The following is an 18,053-nucleotide window of genomic DNA, read 5'->3' as shown; positions in this document are numbered from 1 at the left end:
TATTAAACTTTGTGGGACAATTTCAGAGCAATCAAAATACTTATACACAAGTTATTGTCCTGAAACTAGAAAAATGTTTGTTTTGAAACCTCTTTTAAGCCCCTTATTCCTAACGGGTGGGACTATCATCCAATCATCAATCAATCCAAACCTTCTTAAAAATAATGCCATTCACTTAAACTAAGGTTATTGTCCGGAAACCTAATGTGTCATCGGACGACGACGCCGACGACGACATCATACCATTATACGATCCCAAATTTTTTTTAAAAAGCAATCTCTTTGTTAATCTTTTGCGGTCGTATAAAAAGCAATCTCTTTGTTAATCTTTTGCGGTTGTATAAAAAGCAATCGCTTTGTTAATCTTTTGCGGTCGTATACAAAGCAATCTCTTTGTTAATCTTTTGTGGTCGTATAAAAAGCAATCTCTTTGTTAATCTTTTGCGGTCGTATAAAAAGCAATCTCTTTGTTAATCTTTTGTGGTCGTATAAAAAGCAATCTCTTTGTTAATCTTTTGTGGTCGTATAAAAAGCAATCTCTTTGTTAATCTTTTGTGGTCGTATAAAAAGCAATCTCTTTGTTAATCTTTTGGGATCGTATAAAAAGCAATCTCTTTGTTAATCTTTTGCGGTCGTATAAAAAGCAATCTCTTTGTTAATCTTTTGTGGTCGTATAAAAAGCAATATCTTTGTTAATAATAGTTGATGTTTCATGCTAACTAAGCTAGTAGATCTTCTCCTGCTGAATTTTTTTTTTACAGTTTTTCTTAGATTCTTTTATGCTACATATATGGTTAAAACATAGATGTTTTATACTTCCCACTACAAATAGTGCCTAGTTTGGGGACCCAGACCCTTTGAAAATCCTCGATCCGCATCTTGAAGTAAACTTTTCTGTAATATCAACTCAGACAAAGTATAACAAGTGGGTTTCGACTATTTAAATGATAGTTACTTTTTTTTTCATTTCATAAAAAAAGTATCCTTTATAGTTACTTAATTCATAAAACGAAAAGTTTAGGCTGATTTTTTTTTAAATACTATTTTTTTGAAGCGTAATTTATTACCTTTTATGCATTTAAAAAAAAATCTCATGGCAAACTTATTTTGTATTTTACCAACAGTCATAACCATTCTTTTCATTGGGTTCATGTTGCTAAATCTTCAGTTTTCTGTGTTGTATTTGAAGACTGTGGTTTTCGTTTTGTTTGTTTTACTTTTGTATTGTTTTTGTTGACTCGAATATTCAGCTGGACTAAGTACTATGTAAACCAACAACAGAAGAACATGTTTTTATTTTAATGACACAATTAGTCAGACATGAGATGATTATAAATATGTGAGCAATCTACAACAATGATGGAATTAACAAATAAAATGAAATCAGAGGAGAAACAAGAGATTGGAAACATGCTGCTCCATCATGATTTGAACACCCTGAAATAAGAGGGGGAATTAGCTGCTCCACCAGGACATGAACTCCCTAAATCAGAGGAGTAACTAGCTGCTCCACAAGTGATACTATTTCTCTAAATTCAGAGGAGAAATTAGCTGCTCTACCAGGATATGATCTCCTAAAAATCAGACATGTAATTATATTCTCAGCAATTAATATCAACTCCCTTAAATCAGAGGAGTAATTAACTGCTCCACAAGTGCTATGATCTTCCTAAAATCAGAGCAGGAACTAGCTTCTCCACAAGTGACATGATCTCCCTCAAATCAGAGGAGTAACTAGCTGCTCTACAAGTGATATGATCTTCCTAAAATCAGAGCAGGAACTAGATTCTCCACAAGTAAAATGAACTCCCTAAAATCAGAAAGTAACTTACTGCTCCACAAGTGATATGAACTCCCTAAAATCAGAAGAGTAACTAGATGCTCGACAAGAGACATGGATTCCCAAATAATCAGAGGAGTAAATAGCTGCTCCACCAGGACATGAACTCCCTAAAATCAGAGGAGTAACTAGCTGCTCCACAAGTGATATGATCTTTCTATAATCAGAGGAGTAACTAGCTGTTCCACAAGTGATATTATCTCTCTAAATTCAGAGGAGAAACTAGATGCTCTACCAGGATATGATCTCCTTAAAATCAGATATGTAATTATATTCTCCGCAATTGATATCAACTCCCTTATATCAGAGGAGTAACTAGCTGCTCCACAAGTGATATGATCTTCCTAAAATCAGAGCAGGAACTAGCTTCTCCACAAGTGACATGATCTCCCTTAAACCAGAGTTGGAACTAGCTGCTCCACAAGTAAAATGAACTCCATAAAATCAGAGAAGTAGATTGCTGCTCCACAAGTGATATGAACTCCCTAAAATTAGAAGAGTAACTAGTTGCTTGACAAGTGACATGGATTCCCTAAAAATCAGAGGAGTAACTAGCTGCTCCACAAGTGATATGATCTCCTTAAAATCAGAGGAGTATTTAGTTATTCCACAAGTGACATGGATTCTCTAAGATCAGAGAAGTAACTAGCTGCTCCACAAGTGACATGGACTCCCAAAAATCAGAGGAGTAACTAGCTGCTCCACAAGTGAAGTCATCTCACTGAAATCAGAGGAGTAACTAGCTGCTCTACAAGTGATATGAACTCCCTAAATTACGAGAAATAACTAGCTCTTCCACAAGTGACATGGACTCCGTAAGTGCATAGGAGATACCAGCTGCCTCACTCTTAACATGTACTCCCTCAAGACAGCAGATGAACAAGCTGTCCCACTTTTGACATAAACACTACTAAACTTGTGGAGAAACTAGCTGCTTCTCTATGGACAAGAACTTTTTAAATCAAAGGAGAAACTTGCTCCTCTACTAGTGACATAAACTCCCTAAAACAAGTTGAGGAACTAGCTGCACCACTAGCAGTATGCACTCCCTTAAACCTGTGGATAAACTAGCCGATCGCATATTGACATGTACTCCCTTAAACCAGTTGAAAAACTAACTGCTCCACAAGTGACATGACCTCCATTAAATCAAAGGAGTAACTAGCTGCTCAACTTGTGACAGAAAATCTGTTAACCCTGTGGAGGAACAAGCTGCTGCACTAAGGACATGCACAGTTTTAAATCAAGAGGTAGTCGCTGCTGCACTTGTAACATGAATTCTCTTAAACCAGTGGACGAACTATCTGCTCTACTTGTGACAGGAAATCCATTAAACATGTGGAGGAACTAGCTGCTTCACTAGTGACATAAACTACCCAAAACCTTTGGAGGAATTAGCTGCTTCACTGGTGCATGAACTTCCTAAAACCATTGGCGGAACCAGCTGCCCCATAAGTGACGTGAACTGAATAATAAAATTGGACCGAAAAAGTTCATACGCGTTATGATCATTTTCAAATTCAGAGGTTGACAGGTATGGAACTCCCTAAAACCAGTAGAGAAACTAGATGCTCCATTTGGAACAGGAACTTCATTAAACCTGTGAAGGAACCAGCTGCTCCACTAGTGATATGAACTCCCTAAATCTGTGGAGGAACTATCTGCTTAGCTTTTGACATAAAATCCATTAAACCTGCAGAGAAACTAACTGCTTCACTTGGGACATGAACTCCCTAATATCCGAGGAGAAACTAGATATTCCACTAATGAGATGAATTTTTAATTAGAAGATGAACTAGCTGTTCAACTGTTGACATGAATTTCTTTAAACCTCTGGAGTAACTTACTTCTCAACATGCATGTGACATGAAATAAAAAAAAACTGAAGAAATAGCTGTTCCATAAGTTATATGAACTCCCTTTATCCTGTGTCAGAACTAACTGGTCCATAAGTTATATGAACTCCCTTTTTCCTGTGTCAGAACTAACTGTTCCACAAGTAATATGAACTCCATTAAGTCTGTGGATAAACAGCTCTATATGTGACATGAACTCATATAAACCTGTGGAGAAACTTGGGCTCACCTGGATTTACATGCTACACTATTGTTATATGAATTCTCTATGTACTGTCTTGTTAACAATGTTATGTTTCTTTTATTATTTTTGATATTTGTATGAACTAGGGGAGCTAATGAGCCTTTGTCACTACCCTGAATTTATAATGCTACACTACTGTTATGTAAATTTGCTATGTACTTTCTTAACATGCTTAATAACCATGTTTTGTTTCTTGATTTCGTGCTGATGAATGCTAACATTATTTAAATTAAGACCCCACCAAAAAGGATAACAATTGTTCCCTGAAACAACACACAAACATGCAACGGTATGACATACATCAATATTAAATCATATTGACTGAATAGTTTTAGTACTATTTCTTCTTCTGAAAAGGATTCATTTTTTTCATTAATGTCTTTAACTTTCCTTGTTTCTCCTCTTCAACCTTTTCTTGTGGAATATATTTCTTCACTCCTTTACTTTTGATGATCTCCTCCAAACACTTAGTACCTCTCCCAACATTTACCAAAGCATTGAAGAGAACACCTATGGTTGGCCTGACTCCCTGCTCTCTCCATTCATATAAAATGTCTTTACATTGTGCCACTAAGTTCCGATCATTATTATACAATATTATATCTAATGATGTTATTGGCAATTCTAATTCTATACCCAGTTGGAAGGATACAACTCCTATTACTTGTGCCAGTTCATCTAGTATTTCATCGGTTGGAATCAAATCCATGTATTCCTCGCTGATATCTGTAAATAAATAACAATAAAAAGACATAAATCTTTAGTTATGATGACATCTGAGTCTTCAAAATTATCTAGAACTAGAGGCTCTAAAGAGCCTGTGTCGCTCACCTTGGTCTATGTTAATATTAAACATTGTACACAGATGGATTCATGACAAAATTGTGTTTTGGTGATGGTGATGTGTTTGTAGATCTTACTTTACTAAACATTTTTGCTGCTTACAATTATCTCTATCTATAACAGTAGTTTCTGTGGAAAATCTTAGTGAAAATCTTCAAATTTTGTGAAAATTATTAAAAATTTACTATGAAGGGCAATAACTCCTTAGGGGGTCAATTGACTATTTTGGTCATGTTGACTTATTTTTAGTTCTTACTTTGCTGTACATTATTGCTGTTTACAGTTTATCACTATGTATAATAATATTCAAGATAATAACAAAAAAAACAGCAAAATTTCCTAATAAATTACCAATTCATGGGCAGCAACCTAACAACCGATAATTCAATTCATCTGAAAATTCCAGGGGAGATAGATCTTGACCTGATCAACAATTTTACTTCATGTCAGATTTACTCTTAATGCTTTGGTTTTTGAGTTATAAGCCAAAAACTGCATTTTACCCCTATGTTCTATTTTTAGATGTGGTGGCCATCTTGGTTGGTTGGCCGAGTCATCGGACACAATTTTCAAACTAGATACCCCAATGATGATTGTGGCCAAGTTTCAATTAATTTGGCCCAGTAGTTTCAGAGGAGAAGATAGTTCTAAAAGATTACTAAGATTTACGAAAAATGGTTAAAAATTGGCTATAAAGGGCAATAACTCCTAAAGTGGTCAACTGAACATTTTGGTCATGTTGACTTATTTGTAGATCTTACTTTGCTGAACATTATTGCTGTTTACAGTTTATCTCTATCTAAAATAATATTCAAGATAATAACCAAAAACAACAAAATTTCCTTAAAATTACCAATTCAGGGGCAGCAACCTAACAACCGAAAGTCAGATTCATCTTAAAATTTCAGGGCAGATAGATCTTAACCGGATAAACAATATTATCCATGTCAGATTGCTCTAAATGCTTTGGTTTTTGAGTTATAAGCCAAAAACTGCATTTTACCCCTATGTTCTATTTTTAGCCATGGCGGCCATTTTGGTTGGTTGGCGGGGTCACCGGACACAATTTTTGAACTAGATACCCAAATGATGATTGTGGCCAAGTTTGGTTAAATTTGGCCCAGTAGTTTCAGAGGAGAAGATTTTTGTAAAAGTTAACGCCGGACGCAGGACGACGGACGACGGACGCCAAGTGATGAGAAAAGCTCACTTGGTCCTTTGGGCCAGGTGAGCTAAAAAAACACATCATATCAACATAAAATTAAATAGAAATTTATAATTGACAAGGTTTAATGTTCTCAACGGTGAACCGAGCAATTAAATACAGTTTTTAAAAGGAACATGACAAAATTAGATAGGTCATCAAAATGATTAAATGGATACATTATAATATTTTTAACTATACAGCTCAGTTTGTAAAGGGTTCTGCGGAACTCCTTGTGTCGCCTTCGAATAACCCCTGCTTTAAGTGCAAATGTGTCAATTTATCAACAAAATACAGAATTTAAAAAAAAATCTAAATTTCTGTTTTTTCTTGAACTTTAAGATTATCTTTTGTCCAAGTTTTGTTACAATGCATAAAGGTGTACAAACATATTGTATATATTATGTCGAAAAAATAATCAAATCATTGAAATGTTAACCCCAAAAAACTAAATCATCTTTCTTTAAAAGATAAAAGAAATATAGTTTCAAAATTCACTGTATATATCATCTCTTAAATTAAAAGTGACTTCATCGAAAATCAAACTTTGCCTGTATTTTATGGTAATAAATACTGTATACAAGTTTCATTACTTTTTGTTAAGGCAAACTTAGTAAAGGAACAGGGGAAAAAGATTAGCAATGTTTCCATTTTTATAAGATTATAACTCTATAACGTGAAGTTAAAGAGTGAAAACTAATTTCTGTACGAATAAAAGTCCCTTTCCAAATAGGTGGTGAACATACCAAATTTGTTTAGTATGTTGCTCTGGATAATATCTGGTAATTTACATTATGTTCTAAATGTATACCGAACATTTGCGATATAAATAAATATCAAATACAAATAATTTACAGGGTTACCATGAGTATGTATACCTGATTATGTAAGGTTCGTGTTGCTCAGTCTAATGTGTTCTGTGTTGTGGTTTGTGTTTAGTGTGTCTGTTCATCATTTTTTCGTTTTTACCATGGTTTTGTGAGTTTGTTTTCGACTTTTTTAATATCTCATCAGTGGCTGTCAACTCTCGTTTTTGGACTAAAATGTGTTGATTACAATATACAGAAAACCAAGTGATCCATCTAATATCACTACGCCAACCAATCCAAACAATTTGTTTTTGTACAAAAATAGGAATTTTAGTAACCAGGTATATAACAAGCCGACCTCACTACTTGTTTCTTGTCACGAAATTGTTGTTTATGTGTATGTATGTACTTTTATGCCTCATGTGAAAAATTTATTGAAATGCAAGGTCTTAAAGCACCTGACCCATGCTAGACTATATCTAACAGCCCGAATGTTGACTAGTTACAGATAGAGACATTTGATATCTTGGAGCACTATCATTTGTTATTAATCAATCAATGAATATATGTAGTAACCAAGGTAACATAGGGAGGTATTGTATTGCACGACAAAAAATCATTATAAAAAATTAAGAATGGAATGGCTCTTCATAGTCGTGACAAACTCCCACACCTAGCTTGCGCCGTACCCTTAAAACAAGGTCAAATCCACCCCACACATAACTCAGAAAAACATTAATGAACAAAGACCAAAAAAGCGCACATGACTAACACAGACTGGAGGTTCCTGACTGGCGAATGCATGCTAAGGGATTAAATATGTTCTGTTAGATCCCAACCCCTGCCTAACCTCTGTTCAATATGGGAAAAAAAGACACATGCAAAAAACAAATAGCATATATAGTGATTTCATTTCTGATATATACGATACAGTTTAAGACATCACTGCAAGTACACAACGGTTAGGGCAGAATGTATTATCCTAAATAAGACATCTATTTTCATTTTCAATGTAGTAGTATATAAATTGCCGTCAAAGACAATTATGAACAAATAAACAGATATTAAAGTACTACATACCGTACTCTCCTTTTCTTATTCTTTTAACCTACAAAATTTTGTAAAAATCGAATTACATTTTTTTTAAATAATTCCCCTTCAATTTGTCACATTTGAATGTGTTTAATTTTGAGCAACTGATTTTAAAAATATTCCAAACAAAGGGAAGTAATTCTACACGGGTCGTTCAAATTAAAACATCTCATATCTTTGAAAGAAATGACAATGATTATGTTTGATACCCATATGTGATTCAATCAAAAGCATGTTGCTGTCACATTAAAGCAACTGTCAAAGAGAGACAACATGAGTGGTGCAAAACATGCGTGTGACCTTTACATGTTAATGTCTGTGTCATTTTGGTCTCTTGTGGAGAGTCTTCTCATTGACAATTACACCACATCTTTTTTTTTATATGTAATGTTTTAAAAGAGACGGAGATTGAGTTAAGATGAAACTGAGGGCTCTACAGATCCTGCATCGTTCACCTGCAATTTCAACAATGTGCATGTTTAAGTTAAATTCATCATAACCGTTAAAATTAAATAATAGAAAGAAAATGTTTGCACTTATGATCAAGGTTCAGCTTTCACAATGCTATAACAGATATACTTCTTGCACTCTTTACGAACATAATCCATGTCTATGATTTACCTAAAGAATTATGTGGTCCATAAATTTCTTTTTAAGTATAATATACAACTGAGGTCTTCAAAAAAAATAAAACGGTCAACATATTGTTTGATCTTACAACAGTCAGTCATAACAAAATTCTTTATAGTAAAATGTTTTTTGTTATGCTAGACAGCAACTATTTCATTTTCCGGGGAGCGGCTTTTGGTTGTTTTCTATTTAGATTTTTGACTGTATCAATCAAAATATGTTTTTCCGAATTAACAATATAAGGTATAATAAAATCTTAATTTTATTGTACCTTTTACTTATTACGAATAATTTTCATCTGCTTGACCAGAATATTTTTTAACAAATTTGGGATCGGGATTATTTTTCAGGAAAACCATTAACATATCCCCCAGGGCTGACATTTAAATGATTGTTCCCTTTAGTGTATCAGAATAGTTTACCTGACAAAGGTTATGAGTCGATACATCCATATCTGTTAAAGCTTTTGCTAGGTTGCGGAATCTTCCTGAGTTTTTTTCCCGCCAGTTGACTAGTATTCTATACTTAACAATATCAATCCAACGATAATCAGTTACGAGTTTTTCCCATTCTTTCAGAGTCATACCAAGATGTATGGCCAACTTTTGTACTGTTGATTCGTCACAACCTGATGAGAATCGTTGAAGCTCAACATCACTTGGAATTTGATTCAAAGCATCATCTCGTAAACCTATAATTATACAAACTTTCATAGTATAGTGAATCGAGCCCTTTAAAGACAAGTGTTATATGTTTGGTTCACAACAGATGAAAATGCATTTACTACATATTGTAGCCTTTGGTAAAAAAAATTAAACGGAGGCATACAAAATCAAAAGGACATTAAATTTGCATTATAAGTGGAGGAGAAACTGCCATTAAAATGGCAAAACTTAGAAGAATACAAAGACAAACAACACCTTTCAAAACATTATGTAAACAAAATGGAGATTGGTCCGTGGAACACAGATGATGCCCCAGATGCATATACAATAATAAAGCAGCATAACCTGAGAACGGTAAAAGTGACGCCACCCGAAGTAGAAGGTGGATGATTGGAAATACACATAGTGTATCAGTTTTATAACACTTATTTGAGGCAACCAAAGTTAGAGACGGAAAACAAACAAATTGTGGACATATATACAGAGGGACAAGGATTATTGGAACATAACTGTGTTAAACAGTGACAAAGATATTCAACAAATACCAATCCAACTACTTAGAAACTGACACAGATGTTAATATTGGATGAAACTTTGAAATTTAAATTTCCCTTATAATTGTAAAGACATATATTTTAAAAAGTATGTAGAGAAATACAACATATGACCAAGGATGAAAATAGCTAACATGGTCTTAAAACTTTATTACACAGTTACCTTTACACAATGCCTATGTCAAACGATAAACACATTATCGCCTTTAGGTTTGGATTAACAAACACATCATGCAAATTATCTACCTGTTACAGATTTTACCAAAGAAAAATATTACCTTGACAGTTCTGTTCACACTGTTCTTGTTCTTTTTCCTGTGAAAAGAGTTATATACAAATGAATAATAAAAATCAAACAGGACCAAAACAGAATAGCCAATAACCATATACTATGAACGCATGTGCTTCTATATTACACAGACATTTGATGATGCACCGATTTTTGGTTTCTCTTTGATGTAATAATTATAACATTAACTTGAGTGTTTACTACTCGCTGATTTGGTGGGAAATGCAGATTTAATAATAACACTACTCTTTTTTTTTATTTAGGTAATGATTCTGCTAACTTCATAAGAAATTGGTTTAAAAAGTCATTTTTAAGTTTTCTATCTTGTTGTTATTTTCCTTGTTATTTATTTACTAATAATATTACCATATCATACACCTTATACCAATGAATGTATACCTTATCTTGATTCCAAACAGCGAAGTGTCCTGCTCTGTGTGTTTGTTTATGTTCGTCACAAACCCATTCGTTGGTCTGCAAAGCTTCTTCTTCACTGATGAGGCATTTCAGATTTGAACATGAATATTCAATATGGAAAGGTGATTGTTGGCTGCGTTTCACATTGATTGTGGACTGATAGAAATCTGATATTCTCTCCATTGTTGTAACCAAACATTCCTTAACTCCAGTAGCTATATCTGGTACTATCAGTCCAGCGGCGGTTTTATGGACTATGTACAGAAGAATTTTGTTGCCTTCAACACATACTAAAATATCATGTGCCTTGTCAAATGAGACTACAATGAATCCTGAAAAGAGGAGTTTTCTCCCTTCATACTGCTTCAAAGTCCACATGCTCAAACACGCACTGATCAGACGATTGGGCAAAGCTGGTGGTATAACAGTTCCTTTAAAAACAAATGCCAAACATATAGCTTTCTCTGGTGTACATTCTGTGTTCATGAAGCTGGTGGTATTTCTTTGTGTGACCATACAGGGAACAAAGAAGTTCTCTACTGGTAACCGACTTCCAGTTGCTGTGTCATATCTTCGTTGCTCTGCCAGAATATCCAAATGAATGAGGATATTGAATATAAACTCTTTGTATCGTAAAATTGGACGGAAGTGTTTTTGTTCCCAAATCTGATAAAGGTCTTCTCGGCGTATGATACCACTTTCTGACATTCTACTGAAAATTACTTGCATTCTTCTTTTCTTTGGCCAAAACCCTATGTCTGAAAATAAACATACAGTGATAGATCACCCACTAAGGACGAAAAATATTGGTTAATTGTATGGTATCCATTTGTTTTACACTTTTCAATCCAATACTCATCCTTGTTTTATTGTGCTTTTTGGTGTATGTTTTTAAATTTGTTTGTCAATTGAAAATGGTGACTTAAAAAAACAAATACTTCTTCAATTTGATACCAATTATATCATTTTGGTCATTTTATTTATAAATTGGGGCATGAGCTATATTGATATTTAACACTAAGGTAATAAATATTGACACGAGAAATTAATTTGGAATTGTATCTTAAAAAAGCGTAAACAAAAAAAAACAGATCCCCATTGCAAATTAACCAAAACATATTGATTTTTAACCAGAAAACTAGTAGGATGACTACAACTTTTGATATGAATTTTCTACAAAATGATAAAAACATCTAGATGAAAAGATTATTCCAAAACAAGACCCATTAATAATCTTCAAAACACCAAGCTTTCAGTTGAAAAAAAAACCCAGTAAAATTGAACTATAAAATTGACAAAACATTGTTTGACTGGCTATTTGTGTTTGTTCATAAACATGCGAGTTTCAATTCTCTGTTGTCAAGTAAAGTGTATTAAACATCTGAATTACAAACAAACAAACTTACAATGAAATTCATGTAGAAAAGTCAGAGGAAAAATCAGTACGAAAACACATGAAAAAGTTAAAAATACATTTTGATTTGTCAGTGTTCTTTTGACCAAAGCATTGTCTATTTTAATATTAATTATTATTGTTCACATCTTCTCTTTTTGTATATTGTATGATGTCACAGATGACACCAATAACATTTACACAAAAATCGACTGTTACATAATTTACAATGTATAACTACCTGTCACGAATGATCTCATAACCTCCACCATGAGAAGTGGGTTAATTATAACATAATCCCGGAGCTGAAGAGTATCAATGTAGATTAGCTTCCCAAGAGAATGTTGGAAGTGTAGGAAGTCATTAAGTTGTTCTAAATCCAGAACGGACACCTTGCTGATTGAATTCAATTCTTCAAGTTCTACCAATGACAATATTTGCTTTCCTGCAGCTACCATTTCAGCAATCTCCAGTTCAAGGGGGACACAAGCATTCGGCATGTCCTCCCCCCAACATGGATGATCGAAAGTAAGCTCGGTGATGGCTTTCTTCAGGGATTCAATTTCTTGATCATCTTTATCAGTTGCATTGACAAATATTTGTTTGTCAAGGACAAGATGATTTCTTCCTTCGTGGTCCTTAAATAATTCCTCTACTTCACTGTACAATAGTGCACGTCTGGTTTCCACATTCTCCTGGCAAAAAATAACCATCATTAAAAACAGGTTTGGAGGCTGAATATGAAGTTGTAAAACAAAATGGTTGACGTCATACTTAATTTCTTTTTTTTCTAGTCAAAAATATGCGATAGTGCTTATAACAGACTGTTGATACATTGTATAATCAAATTATACAGACAGTACCAACAACACTAGTAACTTTTTTTTGACAACTTTGTTTCTACATGCATGTACATGCAATACTTTAAAACTATTATAGTTATGATGTATTACTTGTGCTTATAGTCTCTCCTTTGGTACCTTTGAGAATTGTGACAGTTTCGTTCACCCGAAAATGGGGATGAATTTTTCATTTTGAATTGATTCAAAAATAAATGGGGGATGTGTTCATGGGACACATATGACTGCTTACATAATATATACAATTTTAAAAGGATGTAACTGAAGAATTATAAAGGTGACAACACCCAAATTTGTTTTTAATCTGATATTTGTGGTATTGTTTATACCCAAGTCAAACTGAACTGCTATTATTAGCTGTTTTTTAGCTTTTTTCACCAGTTCTTCATATTTTTAGCAGTCCTTTAGCTGTTCTAAGCATTCAATCTAATAGCAGTTTGATAAACTGCCACATTTCACCATTTCTTAGCATTCTGCTTAGCATTCATCTTAGCATTCGTCTTAGCATTCATCTTAGCATTCGTCTTAGCATTCATCTTAGCATTGGTCTTAGCATTCATCTTAGCATTCCTCTTAGCAGTCGGGACAACAGTTATGACAGCAGTTCGATAGCAGTTGACCTATTAATCTTTGTTATAAAAATGCTTGGATCTGGCTATGTTTTCAGCTTGAAGTTAAACATTTATTTGAAGATAATTTGATCATTTTTAAATGTGCATTTTGGCTCCATGTTGTGTGGAAATACTTGCCAGTGAAAAACTGTATTTTTGTCAATTATAAGCTTAACTTTGGATGAATTGAATACTTTTACACACCTGCAGTACAGTAAGATGAAAGTTACAGTTAGTGCTTGTGTATATTCTGACATAACTTTGTAGGGGAAACAGAAATCATACAGAAAGCCCCCAAAAAGGGGGGATAGTTGTTTATTTAAATAGAATATTTGATGTTGACAGGATTGTAATAGAATTCTAGCATATATATACTTACAGTTCAAGATGTTATTTGAAAAAAAATAGATATGATTATTTTAATCTATTATTTTGTTTAATAACAATCCTAATCATATTCGAGAGTTGAAAAAAGGGGGAGGGAATTCAAAGGTAAACCTAGACTGTGAATAGCTGATTGGTTAAAATTTTCCAAACAATCTATTTAATGAAATAAAGTTATTATATATAATTTTACTTTAGTTTGTATCAGAAAAAAGAAACATAATATATATTACATGTATCAAGAATTCATTTGTTTAAATCCAAAAGAGAAAGAGGATATAACTGTTGTCTTTTAGTCCACATTTAATAAAATAAAAACAGTATATTTGGCATGTTTGGTAATAAAATAATGATAACAATGAAATAACTTCTTATTTGAAAATCACTTAGTCAAGGTAGTAATTAGCCTCTTAGCAGTAATAGCTCTTTTAAAATAAGTTGCTTTTTTAAAAGTCTTGATCATGTTGATAATTAAAGTGCATTTTTAATTGTTAATATATCATTACAGCCACTTACATAATTAATAAAGGGTCTAAGACCAGCTAAAGTAAGTGCTACTCACAATTTGTTTTACATTCCCTTAATATTAAGTCTGTTATTAGATTGTATAGTTTCTGCTCTAATTACAAAAAAGTACAACTTTTTAGAATTCTAATAATTTTTACTTTCATATCTTGTACACTGTATATTGATTATTCATGTGTCACCTTTGTATTGCAACTTTTGGCAGATCTGATAGCATTACACAATGGTTATTAGCAGTTTATAAAACCATATTAGGATGAAAAACTTAGCAGTTGGCATGACTATTTATTATTGACAGCTGTTATTATAGCAGTTCTCATGAATATTCATTATTTGATAGCTGTTATTATAGCAGTTCTCATGAATATTCAGATCTCATTTATATAAATTTTTCGTTAAAAATAACTGCCAAAGAACTGTGAAGGCTAAATAAACTGCTAAGAAACAGCTATGGAATGCCTTTATGCAAATTATTCATTGCCTTATATTTGGTAACTGTGAATGCTAAAAAACTGCAAAAGAACTGCTGTCATGTGGAAACTGTGAATGCTAATAAACTGCCAAATAACTGCTGTCAAGTGGGAACTGTGAATGCTAATGAACTGCTAAAGAACTGCAGTTCACTTAGACTTGGGTTATATGTTTCATTATATTTGTTAGAGGCAAATCAGCAAGTTTTTCATTTTCAAAGAGGCATAACACTAGATCAATAAAAGTGATACCCCCATAATTCAAAATTGATCTGTTGTTTGTGTTAAGAAGCATTGTGTATAAGTGTCATAGCATTTGGTTAAACCAAACTAAAATAAGAGAACAGAAACGAACAATTCAGCATGTTTTTCATTTGTAAAGGGTCATACATTGTAACTCTAGAACAGTTAAAGTGCCACTACCCAAATTCAAACTTGATTTGTGCTTTGTAGTGATAAGCATTGTGTATAAGTGTCATACCATTTGCTTGAGGAAAACTTAAGTTAGAGAACGGAGATCGACTTTAAGACAGACGTACGAACGGACGTTTGAACAGACAAGGGTAAAACTTAATGCCCCCTTCGCTTCGGTGGGGGCATACCAATCATAAGACACTGTATGAAATGTTTATGTCATCAAATTTATATACATTTTATATGACCATAACACGCATACATTATGCTTGGTTCTAAATTTGAGGGAACTTTAATTTGTTGCTCCTTTAAACATATTTAAAAAAAATTCATGATTTGATGGTAACAGATTAAAACTAGTATACTCCCCTCTCGAATATGAGTTATAAAACAATTCCAACTACAGTCCTTGGATGTTGTAAACTTTCCAAAATCAAAGCACCAAAGGCGCTGTAGGCAGTTAAATATAAAAAGCAGAGGCAAACTTGGCAGAAGTTAAGACGAATATTGTTGAAAAATTGGTGAAAATATTATCTCTGCTATTTCTCAAGTATTGAATAATGTTTGTACCCTAAAATTTTCACTATCCAATCCCGCCACTTTCAAAAGTTATGTCCAATTATTTATTTTAACATTTTTATTAGTTTTTATTGTTTAACATTTGTAATTCCTGGTCTTTTAAAGCTTACTATGCAGTATACATGTAGGTTTTGCTAATAGTTTCAAGCTGCATGGAGGAATATACAACTGCTTACCAAATACCATTGACTTTTCATAAGTTGTCCTTTTTGAACAAACCTTTCGTTTTCTAGTTTGAATGGTTTTACACTAGTAATTTCTGGGCCCTTTATAGCTTGTTGTTCGGTGTGAGCCAAGAAATTAAAAGTGACAAAGTTTATCCAACTGCACACCAAATATCATAAATAACTGACCTAATCAAAAACTAATACATATTAGTCAATAGACCATGAAAAAGGGGGTGGGCTAAATATTCTGGTAATGAGATATACCTACATAATTTTTGTATGTTCCTGTCCCAAGTCAGGAGCCTGTAATTCAGTAGCTGTCGTTTGTTTATGTGTTACATACCATAGAAAGGGGTGTATAGTCCGCAGTTTTTTACCCTGGAAATGAAATTGATGGATGGGGTGCGGACTATGCAGTACTATAGGATTTCATGACATTTTTTTCCTGAGGTTTGGCCTAGTAAACAGAAACATCATGTGTTGTCAATGTTATAAGGCAGCAATCATTTGATTTTCTTGGGGGGTGGGGGGGTGGGGTGGGGGGGGGGGGGGCTATGGTTTTTTTTGGAAAAAAAAGTTTGATTCCAGTTTTTGGAGAAAAAAATAATTTGTTTTTGATTCTGAGAAAAAAAAATTGTTTGTTTCACCCTCAGCTGCCACTATATGTTATGCTAAAATTGAAAGAAAAAACTTGTTTTCGACATGTCGTGAAAAAAATAGATTGTTTTGTCCAGAAAAAAAAACCCATAGCCCCCCACCCCCCCGAAAATCAAATGGTTGCTGCCTAATGTATTCTTGACAACTCTTTGTATTTTTTAGAAATAAAAGTAAAGTATTCTTGACTACTCTTTGTTATTATTTTTAAATAAAATATCTAACAGTGTTGACTTAGTAATTTGCATAAAAATCAGCCTTTAATTGAATGTCCGCTTCGTTTCGGATTTGGTAAAATTTGTGTCATTGCATTTTAACAGTGTAGCTGAATCCTGAATATCAATAAAAGATGAACCCTTCAATGGTGAAACCATTCTAGTCAAGATAAAACCTAGTGAAATCTTCCCAAGATCGTTTCGTTTAATGTTATTCACGTGTGTACAAGAAAACCACGATGCGCCATTTTGAATATTTGTGATCAAATTATCAAAAATTTTCGTATCCGACTTTTTGTGTTTAACTCTTAACTTGTCGACTTAAATAAATCAAGACCTAACATTTTTAAATTTTAAATTGTAACCATTAATACTGAAATTGTAAACCTGAAAGAAGTGGAATTTTGTATACGAAACTATATTTCCAGGTGAAAGGTCACATTGTACAGGTGTATCGTCTTACATGAATGAGTTTACAGGTTTGTGTGTAAAGCAATTAATTAACCATGTCAACTTTAGATGTTCCTCTAAGTTCAGTATTTTTGTGATTTTACTTTAAACTAAAACACGATGAAGGAAACCATCTTGAAATGACCTTAATTGATATCGAAAAAAATCTATAAATACGTATTCAAATGAGGTCCAGATTGAAATTGTAACGGCCCTGATCGAGTATTATGTTGGGGGTTTACACGATAAATAGCAAGTACGGAGAGACACGATGACAAATAATAACATCAGCTTGCATTAAATAATTAAATAAAATACATATCTTCATACAATGTAGAAATAAAATAATCAAGTATTCTTACAAATCCAAGACTTATACAGAGAGGAAGTAAGACAATGTTTTAAATATTTACCTTTAGTAGGATGGAATCAACCAAATTCAACGGCGCAGGGGTTAAAAAATCCACTAGCCCGACGCCCGGGACTAGACATTTACGTCTCGGGCAACCAAAACTTATAACCCAGTATGCCCGACGGACTAGTAACAAAAAATTCTTGGCGTGTCTAAAATAGAAAGTGGAAAATCCCTTCATCACTTTTCTGTCTTAGCCAATCAGATTCAATTACGTCATCCGGGATTCCATGAAATTGAACTGGTTTGTACAGGTCCTCACCTCATGCACAGTAACATGTTTTAAAAATAGAACAAATAACTCCGGGTGGCCCGGTATCATGTATTGATCGCAGTTATTGTACTTTCAATATCGATTTCTCGTTATATGTTATATCGGGGATATTTTTCATTGGTTCTGTCGAGTTTTTCAATTAACAATTAACGGTACCGGGGGGGGGGGGGGGGGGGGGGGGGTATAATGTATTGATAGGTAT

General features: G+C 33.5%; 1 protein-coding gene across 1 annotated transcript; it reads right to left on the bottom strand.

The window, feature by feature from the left end:
- Positions 1-1,276: 1,276 nt before the first annotated feature.
- Positions 1,277-17,793, bottom strand: LOC134691306 (uncharacterized). The gene is made up of 7 exons (XM_063551758.1): positions 17,579-17,793; positions 12,078-12,531; positions 10,426-11,201; positions 10,016-10,052; positions 8,941-9,209; positions 7,877-7,904; positions 1,277-4,666 (listed from the first exon to the last, which is right to left on the bottom strand). The coding sequence occupies exons 1-7, from the start codon at positions 17,756-17,758 to the stop codon at positions 4,278-4,280; spliced, it is 2,133 nt and encodes a 710-aa protein (XP_063407828.1). The 5' UTR covers positions 17,759-17,793; the 3' UTR covers positions 1,277-4,277.
- Positions 17,794-18,053: the final 260 nt, after the last annotated feature.

Source organism: Mytilus trossulus, chromosome 11 (genome assembly GCF_036588685.1).
Source record: "Mytilus trossulus isolate FHL-02 chromosome 11, PNRI_Mtr1.1.1.hap1, whole genome shotgun sequence".
Classification (NCBI taxonomy): Eukaryota; Metazoa; Mollusca; class Bivalvia; order Mytilida; family Mytilidae; genus Mytilus; species Mytilus trossulus.
This window is presented reverse-complemented; position numbering and strand designations above follow the sequence as displayed.